The sequence below is a fragment of the Sceloporus occidentalis genome, unplaced genomic scaffold (assembly GCF_023333645.1).
Source record: "Sceloporus occidentalis isolate IW3139 unplaced genomic scaffold, rSceOcc1.0.p SCAF_1, whole genome shotgun sequence".
NCBI lineage: Eukaryota > Metazoa > Chordata > Lepidosauria > Squamata > Phrynosomatidae > Sceloporus > Sceloporus occidentalis.
The window spans coordinates 296,044,354-296,063,701 of record NW_028316981.1 but is presented as its reverse complement, the minus strand read 5'-3'; the positions used below and the strand labels follow the sequence as shown (position 1 = coordinate 296,063,701).

Here is a 19,348-nt window from a genome sequence, read left to right as displayed (position 1 = left end):
CCATTCAATTGAATGGGCGCACGCGCCCGTTGCGCCCCCTGCGCGCCCGCACCGCCGCGCACGAGCCCCATTGTTTCCATTGGGGCTCGAGCAAAGGCGGAATTCGCCTTACGTGGAGGGATCCGGAACGGATCCCCTGTGTAAGGCGAGGACGGACTGTATCTTGAAAGGAAAGTGGGGTAAGCCACTAGCACCCTATCCACTTGTGCAGATTTTTTTTAAAGTGAGTATCTTTGGTTTGGCAGAGAACGGAACATCAGTCCCCTTCCTGAAATGTACATGTGGTTCTTTTGAGTGCTTGAGTTAGTGGGATTGAAATTCCTTATGTTGAAAGTCTCGGTTTTGGGAGCGATTTCATTGGCTCACAGAGTCTCTGAGCTGTCAGTGTGTGAGGACTTGTGTATTTTTCACAATAATTAATGTACTTAAGTTGGATCCTTCCTTTGTCCCTAAACTTAATGCCATGTTCCATCAATCTCAAGAGACCATTTTGTCAACTTTTTGTCGAAATCCCAGAGTACCACAAGAGAAGGAGTGGCACATATTAGATCTGCTTAGGGTTCTTAAGTTCTGCTTAGCGAGGACTAAACAGGTTTGCAGATCTGAATGTTTATTTGTTTCTTTTCAAGGGAAGACTAAAGGTTGATGGGTATCTTCTTCCATCTTGTCTCCTAGCCCAAGGAAATAAAATGCATTGAATTGGCTTATATCCTACTGTTGGAGGACACCTGGCTTGACAACAGTACACGTGAAAGGGATCTAGGAGTCCTAGTAGACCACAAGTTGAACATGAGTCAGCAGTGTGATGTGGCAGCTAAAAAAGCAAATGCAGTTCTAGGCAGCATCAATAGAAGTATAAGGGAAGTAATAGCACCACTCTATTCTGCTTTGATTAGTCCTCACCTGGAATAATGTGTCTAGTTCTGGGCACCATAATTCAAAAAGATGGTAAAAGGTCTGGAACTCATGCCCTGTGATGAGTGACTTAGGGAGCTGGGTATGCTCAGCCTGGTTAAGAGAAGGTTGAGGTGATATGATAGCTCTGTTTCAATATTTGAAGGGATGTCATATTGAAGATGGAGCAAGTTTGTTTTCTGTAAATTCTGGGACTAGGACCCGAAGCATTCAATTCAAGTTACAGGAAAAGAGACTTCACCTCTACATTAGAAAGAACTTCCTGACAGTAAAAGCTGTTGGGCATTGAAACACACTCCCTTGGAGTGTGATGGAGTCTACTTCTTTGGAGGTTTTTAAACAGGCTGAATGGCCATCCATTGGGTGTTTCTTGATTGTGTATTCCTATATGGCAAGGAGTTGGGCTGGATTGCCCTTGTATTTTCTTCCAACTCTATGATTCTGTGATTCTAGTCATAGTTCTTTATTGGTTCCAGAAGGCGTTCAGGCACACTCCATTCATGGTGCTGCTACTTCTGCAGCCTTGAATACAGCAGCTTCTCTATTAGAGTTTTGTAGGACAGGCACTTGGGCTTCCCCATCATCTTTTGTCAGAAAGTATTGGATAGGCAAGTTTTCTTCCATGGACACATACTTTGGCTAGCATGAAGGATTGCCTCCCCACATTGCAGGAAAACAGAACATTGGTACTTACCTACCATGAAGTTCCTTTTCTGCAGTTGTAGGGAGGGAATCCACCCCACCCTGATTGGTGGAGGGCTTATTTGTTTTTGTCCACTGGTGGTATGCTCTTCTGTTGCTGGAGCTTTGTCCTACCATCACTAGGAGGGTGGGATTGGCTTTCCCTCATATGGTGGTAAGGTTGATTGACAAGTTGAAGCTCTGCCTGTGAAACATGAGGGAGGAGCCAGACACAACATGAAGGTTTCCTTCCCCACAATTGCAGTAAAGAAAATTTCATGGTAAGGACCTTCCACTCTTAGTGATCAGATGTTAGCAATTCCGTTAAAAACATACTGTGATCTTTTCAGCCTGTCAGCTCCTTTGGCCTGTCCATATTTTCCAGTTTCCATTTGTGTCTTTCATAGCTGCTCCCTTCACCTTGGTTCAGTCCTTTGCTTCAGGAAGTCCTTATTGCCTGTTATGACTGGGAAAGCTGCTTGAGTATGCAGTGAATTTTCTAGCAGTAGATCTGTTCTGTGGCTCAGGTAGATCTTGTGGGAGAAAGGTGACATAAAAATAAAATAAATAATAAATAAAATAATAATAACATGTGAAGATGTTGTGGTATCCTAGGAATAACCAGTTTCACTCAAGTTAATGTACATCATTGTATAAAAGCTTTAAGCATTCTCACCAAGAGTTCTCTTTCCAGTTCCTTTCCTTAACCATAAAATCAGTTTGATTTTTCCCAAGTGAAGCTTTATAGTTGCTTGTCATGTTATTTAAAGTTGTAAAAAGTATAAATTGGTTTTAAATTCTCTAGGTGGTGTGTTAAGCTCAAAAGCAAAGCGTGCCAAGTGTTCCACACACAAACAGAGAGTGATTGTGATGTTGTACAACAAAGTTTGTGATATTGTTAGCAGTTTGGCAGAATTACTGGAGATACAGCTTCTTACTGACACTACTATTCTTCAGGTAAGCTTGATTCTTTTCATTCCAATATTTTTTTTCCTGATTGCATGTATAATTTTCTTCGGTAAATATTTTGAGTGATTAGAGCATTTTCTACAGTGTTGTGCTAATAAAATGTTAATAATTTTAATCTGCTAGATATTAAAATCTATATAAAATCTTTGAGCCTTGCTTATATGAGGTGAGGAGAACATATGTGCTTTTGAAGATCAGAAACATTGAAACCTCTCTACTTATTCAGTATTCTTCGTCTGCTTTTGACTTGTCTTCTGAGCATCCTCGTTTCACTTCCTGTTCTTTACACATTCTTCCTATTTTAATAAACTTGCACACTGTAATTGAAAGTTGTTGTTTCATGGCCACAGTTACTTTGGACTAAATCTAATACTAATGGAAACACTATTTTAAAAAAGGAGATGAATATGTGCATCTGTCTTTGTCTTAGAACTGAAACACATCACATTTCTTTCATTGTGAATGTAACATACTATACCTTGTATGAGAACTTTACATATATTATGAAAGACAGTCAATGCTCAGAATCTAATACTGTGAAGACAGAGGTCCATATGCATAACTGTTGCCTTCTTTTTTCTCTTATATTCTCCCGTGTCCCAAAATCTGCCTTCCAGAGCAGACTTGGATGTCAAGCAAGGGGTTGAAGAAGAGAGAATTGCCCTTGTCCCATTTTTGGTGATGGATTGAATAAGTTTCATGAGAGGAATAAATGTATTAGATTTTAATCCAGAAGTCAGAACAGATTTTTTCTTCGTGTGCCAAACATTATGCCCATTTATACTCTGTTTTATTTTTGATAGGTTTCTTCAATGGGAATAACTCCTTTTTTTGTAGAAAATGTCAGTGAACTTCAGTTATGTGCCATCAAACTAGTCACTGCAGTAAGTATACATTTTTAATCTGATTTTATTCTTAAGAAATCTGTAACTTCTGTTTGCTTGTCTATTTTTTAGAGGTCATGAGTATGTGGTGTTAAAGGATTATATGATCAGTCTCTTACCAATCACAATACATTTTAACTGTGTCAATTAATTTAGTATTTGTAGTAGAGATGTTTCATTCTTTTGTTAAAAAAGGAACCTACATAAGGATTCTGTCAAGCATGTATAGTGATGGAAGACAGACCTTGCAGACACACACAGCCTTCATGCACCAAAGTGCTAGTGAATCAGTTGGAGTAGAAGTTCTGGTGGCATTGAGGGCAAGAGGAGGGAGAGAGATAAAAATGATTTATTGTAGGTACTATAGGGGGAAGGATATTTATTTATTTATTTATTTATTTATTTATTTATTTTGGTCTGTTGAGGCTTCTTTCATTGGATCCTGGCTCTAGTGATTTCTTTATAAATAAAAGTGTATATTTGTATATTAGTAATGAATTATTTTTTTGTTTAAGTAATATAATGGGTATTTCATAATTTTAAGGGTTTTCTTCTTTATGTGTGAACTGAATGCAAAGCAAATAATAAATTGTAATTGACAAGAAGCTAAAACAACCAGATCTGTTACAAGAGTAGTTAAGAATGTAACTACAGTGGGCCCTTTCCTTACGCAGGGATCCGTTCCAGATCCCTCCAGGTAATTCTGCATATGCTCGTGCCCCATTGAAAATAATAGGGTGTGTGCTTGCAGCACGCGTGCCATAGGCTCTATTGTTGCATGGCTTCAGCGTAAGCGGGCGTACTGTATTTCAAAGGGCCCTTATTATGCTTGCCTAAACTCATTTCTAATTCAGGAAGGGCCCACTGTAACTTACTTTGAATATGTTAAGTCTTTCACAAGTACAAGAGGCTAGTGCCACATGTGACATTCTTTGCATTCCTCCTGTGTCAGAAAGGCAACAGCAATAAGAGCTCATTGCTCCCATATATAATCTGTTTGGTGGGATGGAAATATCATGGCTACTGTAATGTGGGTTTAAGGACTGGGCTGAGTAATGCTTAATTGGTTTTGAAACCAACTTCAGGATAGCAGCTTAAACGTCTTCATTGTGGTCTCTGCAAAGCACACAAATGGGTTATTCTGTGCCTGCGCAGCATTTCCGGACCCTACTGGAATCGCTAGGGAAGACTTTTTGGCGGTAGCTCCTCCCACCCTCTATATAGGCAGGGGGTCTTCCCACCCTTTCTCAGTTCCTTTTATCCGCCGCATGAGCAGCTTAGGAACTTCGCTCAGGAATCGCTCTTTCCTTAGCTTTCACTTTCGTTTACTGCATTACTGACTTTGCTTGTCTCTGACTACTCTTTGGATTGTGATTTGGACTTGGTTTGGACTCTGATTAATGGTAACAACTCAGACTCCTGACAATTCTTTTGCCCTCCGGGCAATGTGAATGTGGGACTAACATCTCGGCTCAAGATGGACACTCTTTGTGCCTCCTTTCCCTCGGAGAAGGTCACGTTCCTGCCTCCTGTCCTCACTGCATGGCCTTCACCCCACAGGCCAGGAAGAACAGAGAGATGCGGCTCAGGTCCATGCTCTGTGCACAAATCCTGAAGCCTTTCACCTCCTGAGTCCCTGCTAAGGCTTCAGCCGCTAAGGGTGTACTCTCATCTGTGGCTCCAGGGGTCCCTGCCAAGGCTATTACAGACAAGGGCACTACCCCTTTGTCTCCTCTGAGGGTCCTTGCCAAGGCTATTGCTGCTGAGGGCAAACTCTCTCCGGAAGCTTCCCGGTCACCAGGCAAGCGGAGGTCCTTGGACCAGGATGCGGCTGGCCACCTATCCCCGCTGTGGGCGGGGCCAAAGGGCCCAGCATGGGTAAACCCCCGGAGGGCTGCATGAGTGCTGGGAAACAGACACACACAAACGAGAGTGTAGTGCAGAGCTCAACCAGAGCAATATTTACTGTGAAATCAACCCTCCAGTCATTCTGAAAACCTAACCAGAGTCCCGTAACACAAAACTACAGGCCCACCGGGCCTATTCTCGTCTCTTCCGACGCATGTGCCTTCCCTTGTCTTCCTCCATTTCTCGGCAGGACTCAAGCTTCTGGCTCTGCTCCAGGCCACTTGAAGACCTTCTCAGCCACCTCTCGCTCAGCCTTCTCCCACTCGCGTGGATGGGGTCTGTACTCCCAGCGGTCCCCTCTCTCGTCCCACCAGCGTCCCTCCAGCTCTTCCTCGCTCCACCTCGGCCTAAATCCCCACTCGTCCTGGTACCTTCCTTCCAGGTCTCCTCTCCTCTAAGGGTCTGGCAACTTGACCGCTAGGTGTGGTCCTACTCTCGGCCTCCCATGACTGCTCTGCAGGGAGATGGGACACCCCTGGCGTGCCGAAGACACCACCACTCTCCTCTCCTCCCAGGGTCCTTCTCCCTGTCCTCTCCACGCCTGGTCCCTCCCCCCCCCCAGGGTTTCCCTTCCCCAATTATAAGGGCTTCCACGTTCCCTCTCCCCAGCTGGGGCTCCTCTGGTCCCTCCCTAGCGCCCACCTGGCGCTGCTCTTCTAACCCTGCCTTTCTCTCTCTGTCTGGGTCCCTCCACCTCCACTCCGTCAGCCCTCCCAACCTCCAGTCTCCTACACATCACTCAGAGAAAAAGGCATGGCTCGGACCGGACTCCGACTCTGGCCGTCAGTCCCGTACTGACACGCCAGTCCAGCCCGCTGATACCGAACTGGGCTCAGATACCGTGCACCCAACCAGAGCTCTTCCCATCTCTTGGGCCCGACCAAGCTCCTTCCTCCTGTAGGCTGAACCCTACCAGCTCTTGGAAGGTGAAGAAGAGGCTTCTCCTTTCACCCAAGTGGTGATTCCGGACTGGATCTCACAAACATCGGAGGTTGTTTGTTTCGATGACAAACAGGATGATGATGGCTCCTCTTTGTTGAAGCCCCTAGATGGGATGTGGTCTTTCATGAAGCCACAGGATCCTATTTCCTGCCTTTGGATCCTTCTGAAGTCCACGGGGGCCGCTTTGTTTCAACCTTCCAACCGGTTTAACCTCTCCTACCTCCTCCAAGGTCTGCCACCTCATCCATTCCACTCCGGTCCCGACCTTCTTCAGCCTCCCGAGTGGAACCAGTCCAACCCATTCAGACGACCTCTGCCGTCTCCCTGCAAGTTCGCCCTGCGTTACCAGTGCTGGTAACCACTCAGGCCCTTTCGGTCCGTATCAGGATTGCATCCGCTGGATCCGCAGACCACTCCATCTCGGAATATGTCCCTATCAGCCTTCTCAGGTGCTTCTCTCTCTCGACGTGCCCTCTCCTTCAGATGACATCTTTTCCTTCTCGGAGCAGATGATCCGGATGGGCAGAGCCCTGAACATTGAGGTCCTACATTCAGACTCTCAAGCTCTGGATCCCATTGATGAGAGGGTTTGGGACAAACTCCCAACCCCACCTCCATTGCATTCCTACCCTTGATGTCTAGGATTGCCAAAAGCTCTTGGCCCTCCATGTCGATGGCCCAGCCTTCAACGTAAAAACTTGAAAATCTCTACTGCATCACACCATCAGAAGAGATTTCTCTCTTTGAGCACCTGAATTCGGCAATCGTCGAGGCCTCTCAGATCTGCTCGGCCCTGAAAACAACCTTGACCCCCAATGACAAGGCGGGTCGCAAACTGGACACTATGGCACGGAAATCTTATGCCTCTGCAGTTCTAGACCTCAAGATCCAGAACTATTCGGCCTGCATGGCTGCTTATCAACAGCAACTCTGGGAAAAGCTCTTCCTCTCTACGAAGACCTCCCTGCTGACAAAAAGCGAACGGCCATTACCATCCACGCAGAGGCCCATTCACTTGCCTCCCACCAAGTTTCGGCAGCCCAGCACTCAGCTGATAGTGCCTCCCGTTAACTTCCAGGCACACTGGCCCTCAAATGCCATGCTTGGCTAAGGTCCTCAGACCTCAAGCCAAACAGTCCATCGAGGAACTCCCCTTTGACACCATGGGGCCTTTTCACAAAGAAACAGATGAGAAGCTTGACTTCAAAAATAAGATGAAGAACATAGCCCGCAAATATGGTATGTCTTCTTCCTCTACCTCTTGTACTTCCTTTTCTCAACGCCGCTTGGGATGACAAAGGCCTCCCTACCCCACCAACCAAGGTAGATCCAACCAGTCCACGGACTACCAACAACAGCGCTTTCCCCCTCAACAATAGCAGGGAAAACGCCAACAAAAACAGAAATGCAAACAGCCCTTCCAAAAGAAGGACTCAGAACAAGGCAGGCGCCGCTTCTGAGATTCCCCAGCGCACTCCATCCCGTCAACTCCCTTTGGGGATTGTTTGGCCTACTTCCACCATGCTTGGGCCTCTATAACATCCAACTCCTGGGTGCTTTCCATCGTCTGTACAGGTTATGCCCTGGAGCTTCAATCTTCACCCTGAAGGGGTATCATTCTCACCACCACCACCCCAGACACCCTTCTCAACGAAGTGCGCTCCTGGGCCATTGAGCCTGTCGTCCCGTCCCGGACCCAACACTCTCTTTTTTCAAGATATTTCATTGTCTTGAAGGCCACTGGGGGCCTTCGGCCCATTTTGGACTTGCGTTTTCTCAACCCCTTTATTGCCTACAGACGTTTCCGTATGGTAACCTTGGCCTCCATTTTGCCTCTTCTGTAGGAGTCAGATTAGTTCGCAGCCTTGGATCTCCAGGATGCTTACTTCCACATCAGCATCTGGAAAGACCACCGGTACCTCCTCACCTTCTCAGTCGACCCCAACTTCTTTCGGTACCTTTGGACTGTCCACCGCTCCGTGGGCCCGCCTCTGCAGTCATGGCTCCTCTAAGTCTTCAACCTGGCCTTCGACAACCCACGGATGTGGATCACCGTCCCGAGGCCCGTCATCCGCTCTCTCTGGTGGTGGCTCAATGCTCACAACGCTCCACTGCCACAAACCTCACTGACCACCGATGTCTCAAACACAGGCTGGGAAGCCCATTCAAAAAAAATTTCTGTACACGGGAGATGGTCTCCCAAGGAACGCCAGCTCCACATCAACGTGCTCAAGATGTTGGCAGTCAAAAAACCCTTGAAAGCCTTCGAGACCTTCCTGTGGGACCAGGTCGTCCTCCTCCTCCTCCTCCTCCTCACGGACAATACCACTGTGATGTATTACATCAACAAGCGGGGCGGTACCAGGTCGGCCACCTTCCTGGACCTCACTCTTCAAATCTGTAACTGGTGCATCCGGAAACGAATCATTCTGCAAGCCATACATCTCCCCGGAGAAGACAACAAACTTGCAGACAAACTGAGTAGGACTCCGGACTCCTGTCATGAGTGGCAACTGAACCCTCAGGTCTCCCGCCACCTCTTCTCTCTGTGGGGAACGCCGGACGTCGACCTTTTTGCCTCTCATCTCAACACTCAGTGCAACCACTTCTGTTCCAGGCTCCCTTTGCCTTGGTCCCGAGGGGACACCTTCCTCTTCTAGTGGTCCAGCAAAAAGTTCTGCACCTTCCCTCTGTCCCCTCTCATCATCAGGGTGGTAGCAAAGCTACGCATGGACAGATCGAACACGATCCTGATCACTCCCTGGTGGCCGAGGCAGCTATGGCTCTCCCCCTTCCTCCATCTCTCCAAGAAGCAATTCTGGCCCTTGCCGCTCCATCCGGACCTCTTGACCCTTCACGATGGTTGGGTTCAACACTCAGACGTTGACATTCTCCACCTTGTGGCTTGGAGGATTCAGGCTTGACTGACCTCTTGGTACCAGTCCAAGAAATGATCTTGGCTTCTCAAAAGCCCTCCAGTCAGCGCTCCTACACCTCCAAATGGGCAAAATGTTTGGCTTTCCTGACTTCAAAGGGACTCACCTCCTCGGAGGTTAATGTCTCTACTGTCCCGGACTTCCTCCATCAGATTTCAGCATCTGGATTTTCCATTTCGTCCTTGAAATGCTACCTCACGGCCATTTGTGCCCACTTGCAATTTTCAGGCTGTCCCTCCTTCTTCACCGGCCCGCTCGTGAAGAAATTCCTCAAAGGCCTTACCAACCTCAAACCACCAGCAGTAATCCCTACTCCCTCTTGGGACCTGCAACTCTAATAATAATAATTATTATTATTATTATTATTATTATTATTATTATTTATTTGTATCCCGCCCCTCTGAGAACAATCGGGCCGGCTAACAAAGTTAAAAATACAGCACATATAAATTCCCTGGTGCCCTCCCCTTCTTAAAAGAGTATTAAATTCAATGCAGAATTAAAAACAAGCAAAAAACAACGAAAAACATAGAATTTAAAAACTGACCAGAAGGTCAACAACATCACATCAGCAAACCATCAATGGGAGCGGCAGTATCTTATTCCCAGACGTTTTTTCTGAGGCCGGGTTCTCTATTCTGGGAAGGCCTGCCGGAAGAGATTCGTCTTAACAGCCTTTTAAAAGGTGTCTAAGGATGTAAGCAGATGGATCTCATCCGGCAGGCCGTTCCACAGTCTGGGGGCGACGATGGAAAATGCCCTCTGGGAGGTAGCCGAGAGCCTAGATTTTTGTGGCTGAAGTAGGCCTCTCCCAGAGGAGCGGAGTGCACGGGGAGGATTGTAGGGGAGAAGGCGGTCCCGAAGATAGTTTGGAGCAAAGCCATTTAGGGCTTTAAAGGTGATAACCAACACCTTGTACTGGGTCCGGAAGCTAATGGGCAGCCAGTGGAGGGACTTTAGAACCGGGGTAATATGGTCCCTCCTGGATGTTCCAGAAATTACTCTGGCTGCCATATTCTGTACTAGTTGCAGTTTCCGGACCAAGCACGAGGGTAGCCCCATGTGGAGCGCATTACCGAAGTCTAGACGTGAGGTTACCAGCGCATGCGCAACAGTCTCAAGATCCCTTACTTCCAAAAAGGGCACAGCTGGCGTAACAGCCGAAGCTGATAACAGGCGCTCCTGACTGTCGCATTTACCTGGTTCAACATCAGGAGCAACGAGTCAAGGAGCACTGCCAGACTGCGAACGCAGTCCTTGACGGAGAGTGTGACCCCGTCCAGGACTGGAGGTTGCAACCCAATTCTTGGTTTCGGGGCCGCTACCGTGAGCACTTCCGTTTTGTCTGGATTCAGCCTCAGTCTGTTTTTCCTCATCCAGCCCATTACTGCCCAAAGACATTCATTGAGAGAGGAGACGCCATCAGAATTCAAGGCCGACGAACGAGACATGGAGACAAAGTATGTGTTCATGGAAGAAACCTCTGGCTTCCTGTGACCCCAGGCTTCTCACCTGGAAGACAGCCTTCTTGGTAGCCATCACCTCAGCACGCCATGCCAGTGAACTTTGTGCCCTCTGTAAGGACTCTCCATTCTTGAAATTTTTTAAGGACAAGGTCATCCTCCGTCCAGACATTTCCTTCCTTCCGAAGGTGGTATCCACCTTCCATCTCAATCAGGACATTGTCCTCCCAACACTAGCCCCGAACCCAACCACTGACACCGAGTGCAGACTCCACTCCCTTGATGTCAGATGGGCGCTAGCTTTCTACCTCAACAGGACTGCATCTTCTCGTCGTTCCACCAGACTTTTTGTCTGCTACTCCAACCCCAACATGGGGCTTTCAGTCACACCTCAACATTTCTCCAAATGGGTGACTTCCGTAATCCTTCTCTCTTATGAGATTTTTGGGAAGACTCCGCCTGCTCGAATTCGAGCCCATTCTACCAGGGCGGTAGCTTCATCTTCAGCCTTGCTCTCGGAATTCCCTTGGAGGACATTTGCAAGGCTGCAGTGTGGTCACAACCTTGACCTTTATCAAGCACTACAGACTTGATACCAGACATTGACATGAAGCAGCCTTTGGCAGAGCTGTTCTTCTCTCCGGATTTCATTAAGGTTAGTTGGCACTTGTCAAATCACAACACTCACACTGTTCTGGTTTAATTATTCTTTATTGCCAGGACACTCTCTCCTCCACAATGGGAGAAGCTTGCCAGTCTAACCCATTTGTGTGCTTCGCAGAGACCACGAAGAAGAAAGACAGGTTGCTTACCTGTAACTAGTTCTTCGAGTGGTCGTCTGCAAATCCACACAAATCCCGCCCATCCTCCCCTCTGTCGTGTTCTTCTCTGTTCCTTGTCTGCTCTTACGGCGGACCTTTTTCGGAACTGAGAAAGGGTGGGAAGACCTCCTGCCTATATAGAGGGTGGGTGGAGCTACTGCCAAAAAGTCTTCCCTAGCGATTCCAGTAGGAAATGCTGTGCAGGCGCAGAATAACCCATTTGTGTGGATTCGCAGATGACCACTCGAAGAACTACAGTTACAGGTAAGCAACCTGTCCATGCAATCAATCCAGTTTGTGACATGCTCTAGAGTTTTTAGTTTATGGGAAAAGCAGGGGAACATTATCTGATCTCCCCCCCCCCCAGCTATTTTAAATTAATGTGTTGGTAGTATCTTATGCAAGATCAGTTTTTAAATTTTCATTACATTTTCCATAATATGCTTCTGTTATCTAAAATCATATTTCTAAGCCGACAAGCACTGATTTGTTGGTAAGCATTATATTTTAAAGATACATCAAGTGTTTCTTTGTAGAACCTTTGCATTTGATACAGAAATATAAGTAATCACAAAGCTTTACTGACTTTTAAACAGGTGTTCTCAAGGTATGAAAAGCATAGGCAATTGATCCTAGAAGAAATTTTCACATCACTTGCAAGATTACCAACCAGCAAAAGGAGTTTGAGGAACTTCAGGTAATTTATGGCCCTAGATACTAATTTTAATGGTGACCTTTTCTTTATACTGAATATGTATTTGTGTGTGTATGTGCCTTTAGGTTGCTTGTCACTTATGGTGATCTCATGAATTTCATAGGGTTTTCTTAAGCAAGGAATACTTAGAGGGTTTTTTCACCATTTCTTCCTCTGAAATATAGCCTACAATAGCTGGTATTATTTTTAATGTCTCCCATCCAAGTCCTGCCTAACTTCCAAGATCAGCTGGGTTTTGGTGTGTTTTAAATGTTGTGCAACAACAACGAAAATCCTCATTCTCTGTTCAAATGGGGAGAACACACCTCTGTACTATATGCTCCAGCTGGGCAAATCTGACTTTAGATCCCTAATCCTCCATGAAATTCACAAGGTGATGTTGGGTCGATCACTACCTCATGGTATTTCTTGAGAAGGTAAAATGGAGGGAGTAATATATCCCTTGTTTTAGAGGGAAGGGTAAGATGAAAATAATAATGCTGTTCAGAAATAATAGGTGAGAGATTTTGTGATTAAACAGTTGGAGTGTTCAGATTACATTATGATTTAGAATAAAGTGATGATTTCAGATCAAGTGTTGTCCCAGAAGTGTCTCAACTGTTCTGGGTTTTGCATTCTTTGGTATGAATACAGCAACAGCCCTCTTCTTTTGCTTCCCAGATATGAGGTGTATTGTAATAATTGAAGCCAGTGGTATTTGCCTTTCATTTTTGTCAGTACTAAGTAACTTGATGTTTTTCAACAGATTGAACAGTAGTGATACTGATGGGGAGCCTATGTATATTCAGATGGTGACCGCATTGGTGCTACAGCTAATTCAATGTGTTGTGCATCTGCCATCAGGAGAGAAGGACTCTAATAGTGAAGAAGAGTCAAATAAGAAGGTAAATTGTGCTTTGCATGAATTATGTATATTTAATATTAACTTTTAACATTATATACATTGATGTCAGAGGCATTTAACAAAGCCTCTGACAACAATGCTCCTTTTTAGAAGGGCTTTTTATGCCCACTTAGCTCTCTCTTTGCACTCATCATCTGCCTGGTTGGAAATTTTTTATCAACATTGGCTTTGGGATACTGGTGAAGAAGACCTGAAGAAGAACAGACTTTTTATATGTCAGGTTTTAGCCGTGTTTCTGCAGTAAGATAATGCAATAAGCAAAGCTTAAGCTAAGAAAGAGTATGATTCTACAGTAGCTGATTGTACTGTAGGTATGTGTGCCTGCCTACAACAGGCAAGATACATTTTACATTTTCCAGACTCTGTTACTGAGCATATGTGAACAGGGCGGGAAAGACAGAAAAGTGGGGAGCAGAAAAGCCTGCCTCACCAGCTACCCTCAACATGTAAAAAATCATCATCCTCATCATAGATCTAGAAGCTCGGACATGTTAAGAAAAGTGGAGTCTAGTAACAGAAAAAGTCATCCCTAGTTGCATTTTGGAACAGACTTTGAAGTGGTCTGTAGAAGGTTCAGCATCTTTTTGTCTACTGCAAGGTTTACCTGACCTGGTTATTTCATTTTACATACACATTTTGTTTGTTGTGAATAAAGAGCTTGCTGAAATGTTGAACTGCTCTTTTTTGTGGTGTAGGAACATACCCTATTCTTTCCATGCTATTTTTGCCTCTGGTACCATTTATTTAATTAAAAAGTAATGCCCAGGAACACAACCACCCCACTAAGTAAAGTGTTCCTATGTTTAGCATATACAGTCAGCTGTCTACATTTGTTGGTTTAACATTGATTGATTATTTGCCACCTCCGCTGCTGCCCTATATAATTTTTAATAGGGATTTATATGCCTATCCTCATGTTTGTCGTCTGTCTGTAAGTCTTGTGAGTCCTTCCTGGCCTGAGGTGGAGAAACAGAGGCCCGGTACAAATGGGCAGAAAGGGGTGGCAAGACACAGCCGCTTTCTGCCCCAGATTGGTGCCACAGCAAACACACGCCACGGCACCAATCTGGCCTCAGAGTACAAAAAGGAGCCGTTTTTTTCCGGCTCCTTTTTCTGCCTGCAAAGTGGCGCCATAGCCGCTACTGGGCGGCTTGATCATGCCCCTTTGGCACAGCACCATTTGGGTGCTGTGCCAAAGGGACGTCCTCATGGTGTGCACCATCTGAATGGTCATGCACCAAGATGGTGCCTGGGCAGCGCAAGCAGGCTGTGAGCGTGGGGATGCTCAACCTTCACCTCGCCCGCAGGGCGGTGCTTTTTGCCCATCTGTATTAAGCCAAAGTCAGGCAGGAGCCACACTGTGGAGGACTCAATTCCACTACTGCCATGAAACAAGCTGTGGTTCGGTCAGCATCCCAGCTGACCAAAGCTCAGTGCTTCATGCTGTGCAATGGTAACCTATCACATTCGGTGTGACCAGACAGAGTTCCTGTGCTGGGTGTTTTCCCATGTCATCAATAATGCTGTCAATGGCCACGGCAAAGTGGCCAAGAAGAGGAGAAGGTGTGGGCCAAGGCTAATGCCAGGTCCAAACAGCCATCATCATCTCTGCCTGCCATGTGCCTCTACTCCCATTAGGTGGCCAAATAATAACAACAACAACAACAACAACAACAATTTTTATTTATATTTCCCCGCCTCTCCCTGTGGATCGAGGCGGGATTAAAACTCGATAAAAACATACAAATACAATCAATAAAATCCAATATAATACATAATTCCAGTAATAATATCAGATAAAAACTAATTTTATGATAATACAACAGTTTTATAACAGTAGAATTGCACAGTCATCACTAAGGGTTAAATGATGGATCCTAAACAGAGTCAGATGGGTAGGCCCAGCATGGAGGTGGCAGGACAGTGTTGTAGACTGGCAAGGCCCGATACCAGGTGGAGTGCAACCTGCCTGCTCTAATGGGGGTCCAGCTGCCATGCTTGCCCCTGGCTGGCTTAGTCATCTGCCCCAATGTCCACACTGAATTCAACTGCTCCTGGTTCCACTGGTACTAGGAGCAGAAGGAGGAGGAGGTAGTGGAGGTGGTGGGAATGGTTGGAGAAGGTGGCTGCAGCTGAGTGGAAGTCTCGAGTAGCACCAAGCATGTCTTCACACCAAGCAAGGTGTACATTGGACAGTGCCTCATGTTTGCTGCATGCCAGACAATGATATGAGCTGGTGCACGAGATGAGACTTAGAAATCTCTTTTGAAAACGGTGTAGCACAGCAGCAGAGATGGTGTTAAATACAGTGTGTTAGATATGGTTTGGCAGACCTAAAGTTCAAGTTTTTCCATTTTTGTGGAGATCCCATGTGCCTAAACCTGCAAAAGTTAATGCCTGTTTTTATGAGGTAATGGAATGCTGGGTCTATGAAGGGAGGGCATGAAATCTGAAGAACAAGGAAAAGGGAAGAAGATGGTTGAGGATGTTTTTTTGTGGGTTTTTCGGGCTATGTGGCCATGTTCCAGAAAAGTTTCTTCCTGACCTTTCACCAGCATCTGGAAGAAACTTTTCTGGAACATGGCCACATAGCCCGAAAAACCCACAAAAAACTATGGATGCCAGCCATGAAAGCCTTCGACTTTACATAGTTGAGGATGGTTAGAGAGGAAGGTTGAGGACAGTGATGAAAGAAAAGTGATAAACAGAAAAGACAAAAAGTAAAGGAGAATGAGTAGACATTGGTCTAAGTCCAGTTGCTAGTTTCAGTTAAAATAGACACATTGAATTCATTGTTTGTAAGTCAACATTTACACAAATTCCATTACTTCCATGGGTCTGCTCTAGTTGGGATTAGCTGTTAAATTTAGATCATTTATAATAGAACTGGTAGAATGAAGGAACTGTGATAGTTTTATTATTGAAACAGTATTCTCAGTTTTAAAGGTATTGTTTGTCTTTCTTAAACTCCAAAAATATTTCAAATTTGCCTCTCCTTAGCAGTGGTTGAGAACTGTTATGTGTTATGTATTCTCTTATAAATGATAAAATATATTTGGTAAACAAATTTTTCATTCATTTTAGGTGGATCAGGATGTCCTCATTACAAACTCATATGAAACAGCTATGAGAACAGCACAGAATTTCCTTTCTATTTTTCTTAAGAAGTGAGTAGACCTCAACTGATTCTGTGTTACATGTTTCATTTTTATTGTATAATTGTAATCAGTGTTCATTATAGGATCAGAGTTTGATCTGTAGAAACAATTTAAGTTTTTCCTTAAACGTTTTAGAGATGGGAATCTGTCCACATCAACATGGCATTTATTTTTAAATGTCAGATTCTTGTAAGAGTTTCTTTTAAAATGTGATGTTGTGTACAAATTCTTAACTGTTCACATAGGAACTCTTAAAAAGCATTAGGTTTGACCCATATATTAGGAATCTATTCTCACAATCATATGCATCAGCAGGCTTCAGAATAACAATAGCAATAGCAAGTACATTGCTATACTGCTTTCAGTGCACTTACGCACTCCCTAAGCGGTTTACAAAGTGTAAGCTAATTGCCCCCAACAATCCGGGTACTCCTTTTAGCGACCTTGGAAGGATACCAGCCTGAGTCAAGCTTGAGCCCTTTTGCTGGTATTGAACTCGCAACCTTATGGCTTGTGAGTGAGTGACTGCAGTACAGGCATTTAACCACTGTGCCACCAGTGATGTAGTATTAAATGTAATATCCTTATCATCGTATCCTCTGAGGTGCTGGTCTGTAGCAGTGGGCACAAAGATTAGCACGGATGTTCTTGTACCAGCACAAAATGATGACTGCCTTTGCTTTCATCAGGAACTTCATCCCATGTGCCAGTACCTGATGCCCTCTTTGAGTTTGTGCTATATCTATACAAAGAAGACCTTGACTGCTCAAATTGTAACATACTTGCAGCCAATTTCTCCTGATTGCTCCAGAAGTTGATCAGCATTGTAATTTCTGGACACACTGTAAAAAATTTTCTCAGAACATTGTTGAGGAAATGCACAATATACTGTCTGACAATTAATACTATTCAGTGCTTCCAATGCTTACTACAGATGGAGTATCTCTTATCCAGAATTCCTAAATCCAGAATACTCCAAAATCTAAAATTGGCCTCATGGGTGGCTGAGATAGTGACAGCTTTGCTTTTTCACTGTACACAAACTTTGTTTCATGCCCCAAAATATTTTAAATATTGTGTATAAAATTACTTTCAGGCTATGTGTAAGATATATAAGAATCATAAATGAATTTGATGTTTCGACTTGGTTCCCATCTTCAAGATATCTTATTATGGGTATGCAAATATTCCAAAATCCAGAAAACTCAGAAAGCCAAACATTTCTGGTCCCAAGCATTTCAGATAAGGGATACCTAACCTGTACCAGTAATTTTGTCTTCTTCTTCAGACATTATACTTCCCCCCATGCTACAGTAATATTTTAGGTTAAAAGATATTCAGGAAAGATGTTCATAAGTATGCTCATTAAAAAAATCCTTTTAATTTTTTTTTGGTGGGGGGGTAAAATAGTAAAAAATATTTTGATATTTTGCAGTACTGGCTTTGGTTGAATTCTGTACTACAATGAAGCATGTAGTACACATTTTCTTCAATACCTGTTTTTCTCTTTTCACTGTTACTTTTAAACAGATGTGGTAGCAAACAGGGTGAGGAGGATTATAGGCCACTCTTTGAGAACTTTGTTCAAGATCTCCTGTCCACAGTCAACAAACCAGAATGGCCGGCTGCAGAGTTGCTGCTTAGTTTACTGGGAAGACTACTGGTAAGACACCTGGATATTTTGAAACAACAGTTGTACTTCCCTTGTACTAATGCTTTTAATCATTTTTAATCATGAAAATATTGTTTTGGAACTCAGTCTGTATAGATGCATGTTCAGTATAACAATGGAGTGCTGGGGACATAGCCTAATTAAGATATCAATTATGTTAAGAGGTTTGAAAACATGCTATTATTGTGCATCCTCTTTCCTCCACTTTCTGCCTGTGAAGTCAGCAATACTTATGTGTAAGAATTTGTTTCCACTATTAGTATTTATTTCTGGCATTTCTGTTCAGCCTCTCTTTAAAAATAATCAAGACAACTTACAATAATTAAAAAGTTAAATAGACAAAACAAATTTCAACAACTATAAAAGCAACAGTAATTAAAACCTTATTGAATGCAGCATCTGGGGGAAATGGACTGGCATAAAAACAAATTAGGAAGGAAACAAGTGGCATTGGTATGGGCCTACCTCTTTTGAAAACACTTGCTATAGTGCCCTCCACTGTAGAGGTTCTGAACATGGGCCTTAAAATGGAACTAATTCTCAGTTTTCTGAAGTAATTCACAATCTAATTTGATCAGCCTTTGGCATCATGTATATTAGAGAAAGCTATGTCTTGCTCACTAAAAGAAGTCAGGAGCAGTGACATAATATTAAATCAATTATCATTCATTTTGGTAAATTATTTTAATAATATTTTAAATTCAGTTCCTTTATCATTCAGTTGTAAAAAAGCAGCATGACAAAAATAACCTATTATATTTTAAATCGGTTTGAACTATGTTTCAGCTTAAACGTTCTGGCACTCTCTAGATCTTATTCTCCTAATGTTTAGATTAAGGGTACGAATCATTCTTTACCATTGGTTTTGGTGGCTGGCGCTGCACGACTTGCAAGTCAGATCATTTGGGAGGGCCTCATGATTTGCAGCCCTAATTTAGATCTGCTGATTTATGCAGGTAGCAAAGAAATGCTTGAGATGAAATGCATACACAAATATACAGACAAAAGTCTGGATCTTGATAGCAATTTTAGTATTATTTTCTAAGTAAAATAGAAATAGAAGTTTGGGGTGGGGCTTTTGAGAGAGGGATTGAGGCACTGAAGTAAAAGGTTTGTTCCTGAAGTGTGACAATTCTTAATGATAGATGTACATGTCAACAAGGAGTAATTCCTCCAAACAAGAGGTGCTGGTCATGACTGTGTATTATTAGTAATCTGCCCTCATATCTTTCATGCCTCTTAAACAAGATCACTGTATCCAGGTGGAGTATGGCAGGTGATATAAATATGTTAAGTTTATACATATTACTTGATACAAATATGTGCATTCACACTTCATGTATTTTAAGAACTTTTGCCTGCTTGAAACTTTTTGGGTGA

At 43.9% G+C, this 19,348-nt stretch overlaps 1 protein-coding gene across 8 annotated transcripts in view; it reads left to right on the top strand.

Moving 5' to 3' along the window:
• Nucleotides 1-19,348, top strand: part of NIPBL (NIPBL cohesin loading factor) — a 233,476-nt gene that overhangs the window by 162,565 nt on the left and 51,563 nt on the right. For all 8 annotated transcript variants that reach the window (XM_089496474.1, XM_089496496.1, XM_089496456.1 and 5 more), the window contains 6 exons: nucleotides 2,402-2,553; nucleotides 3,369-3,449; nucleotides 12,116-12,216; nucleotides 12,980-13,118; nucleotides 16,223-16,305; nucleotides 17,827-17,959. In XM_089496474.1, the coding sequence (XP_089352600.1) occupies nucleotides 2,402-2,553; nucleotides 3,369-3,449; nucleotides 12,116-12,216; nucleotides 12,980-13,118; nucleotides 16,223-16,305; nucleotides 17,827-17,959 (689 nt within the window). The remainder of the gene's footprint in view (nucleotides 1-2,401; nucleotides 2,554-3,368; nucleotides 3,450-12,115; nucleotides 12,217-12,979; nucleotides 13,119-16,222; nucleotides 16,306-17,826; nucleotides 17,960-19,348) is intronic.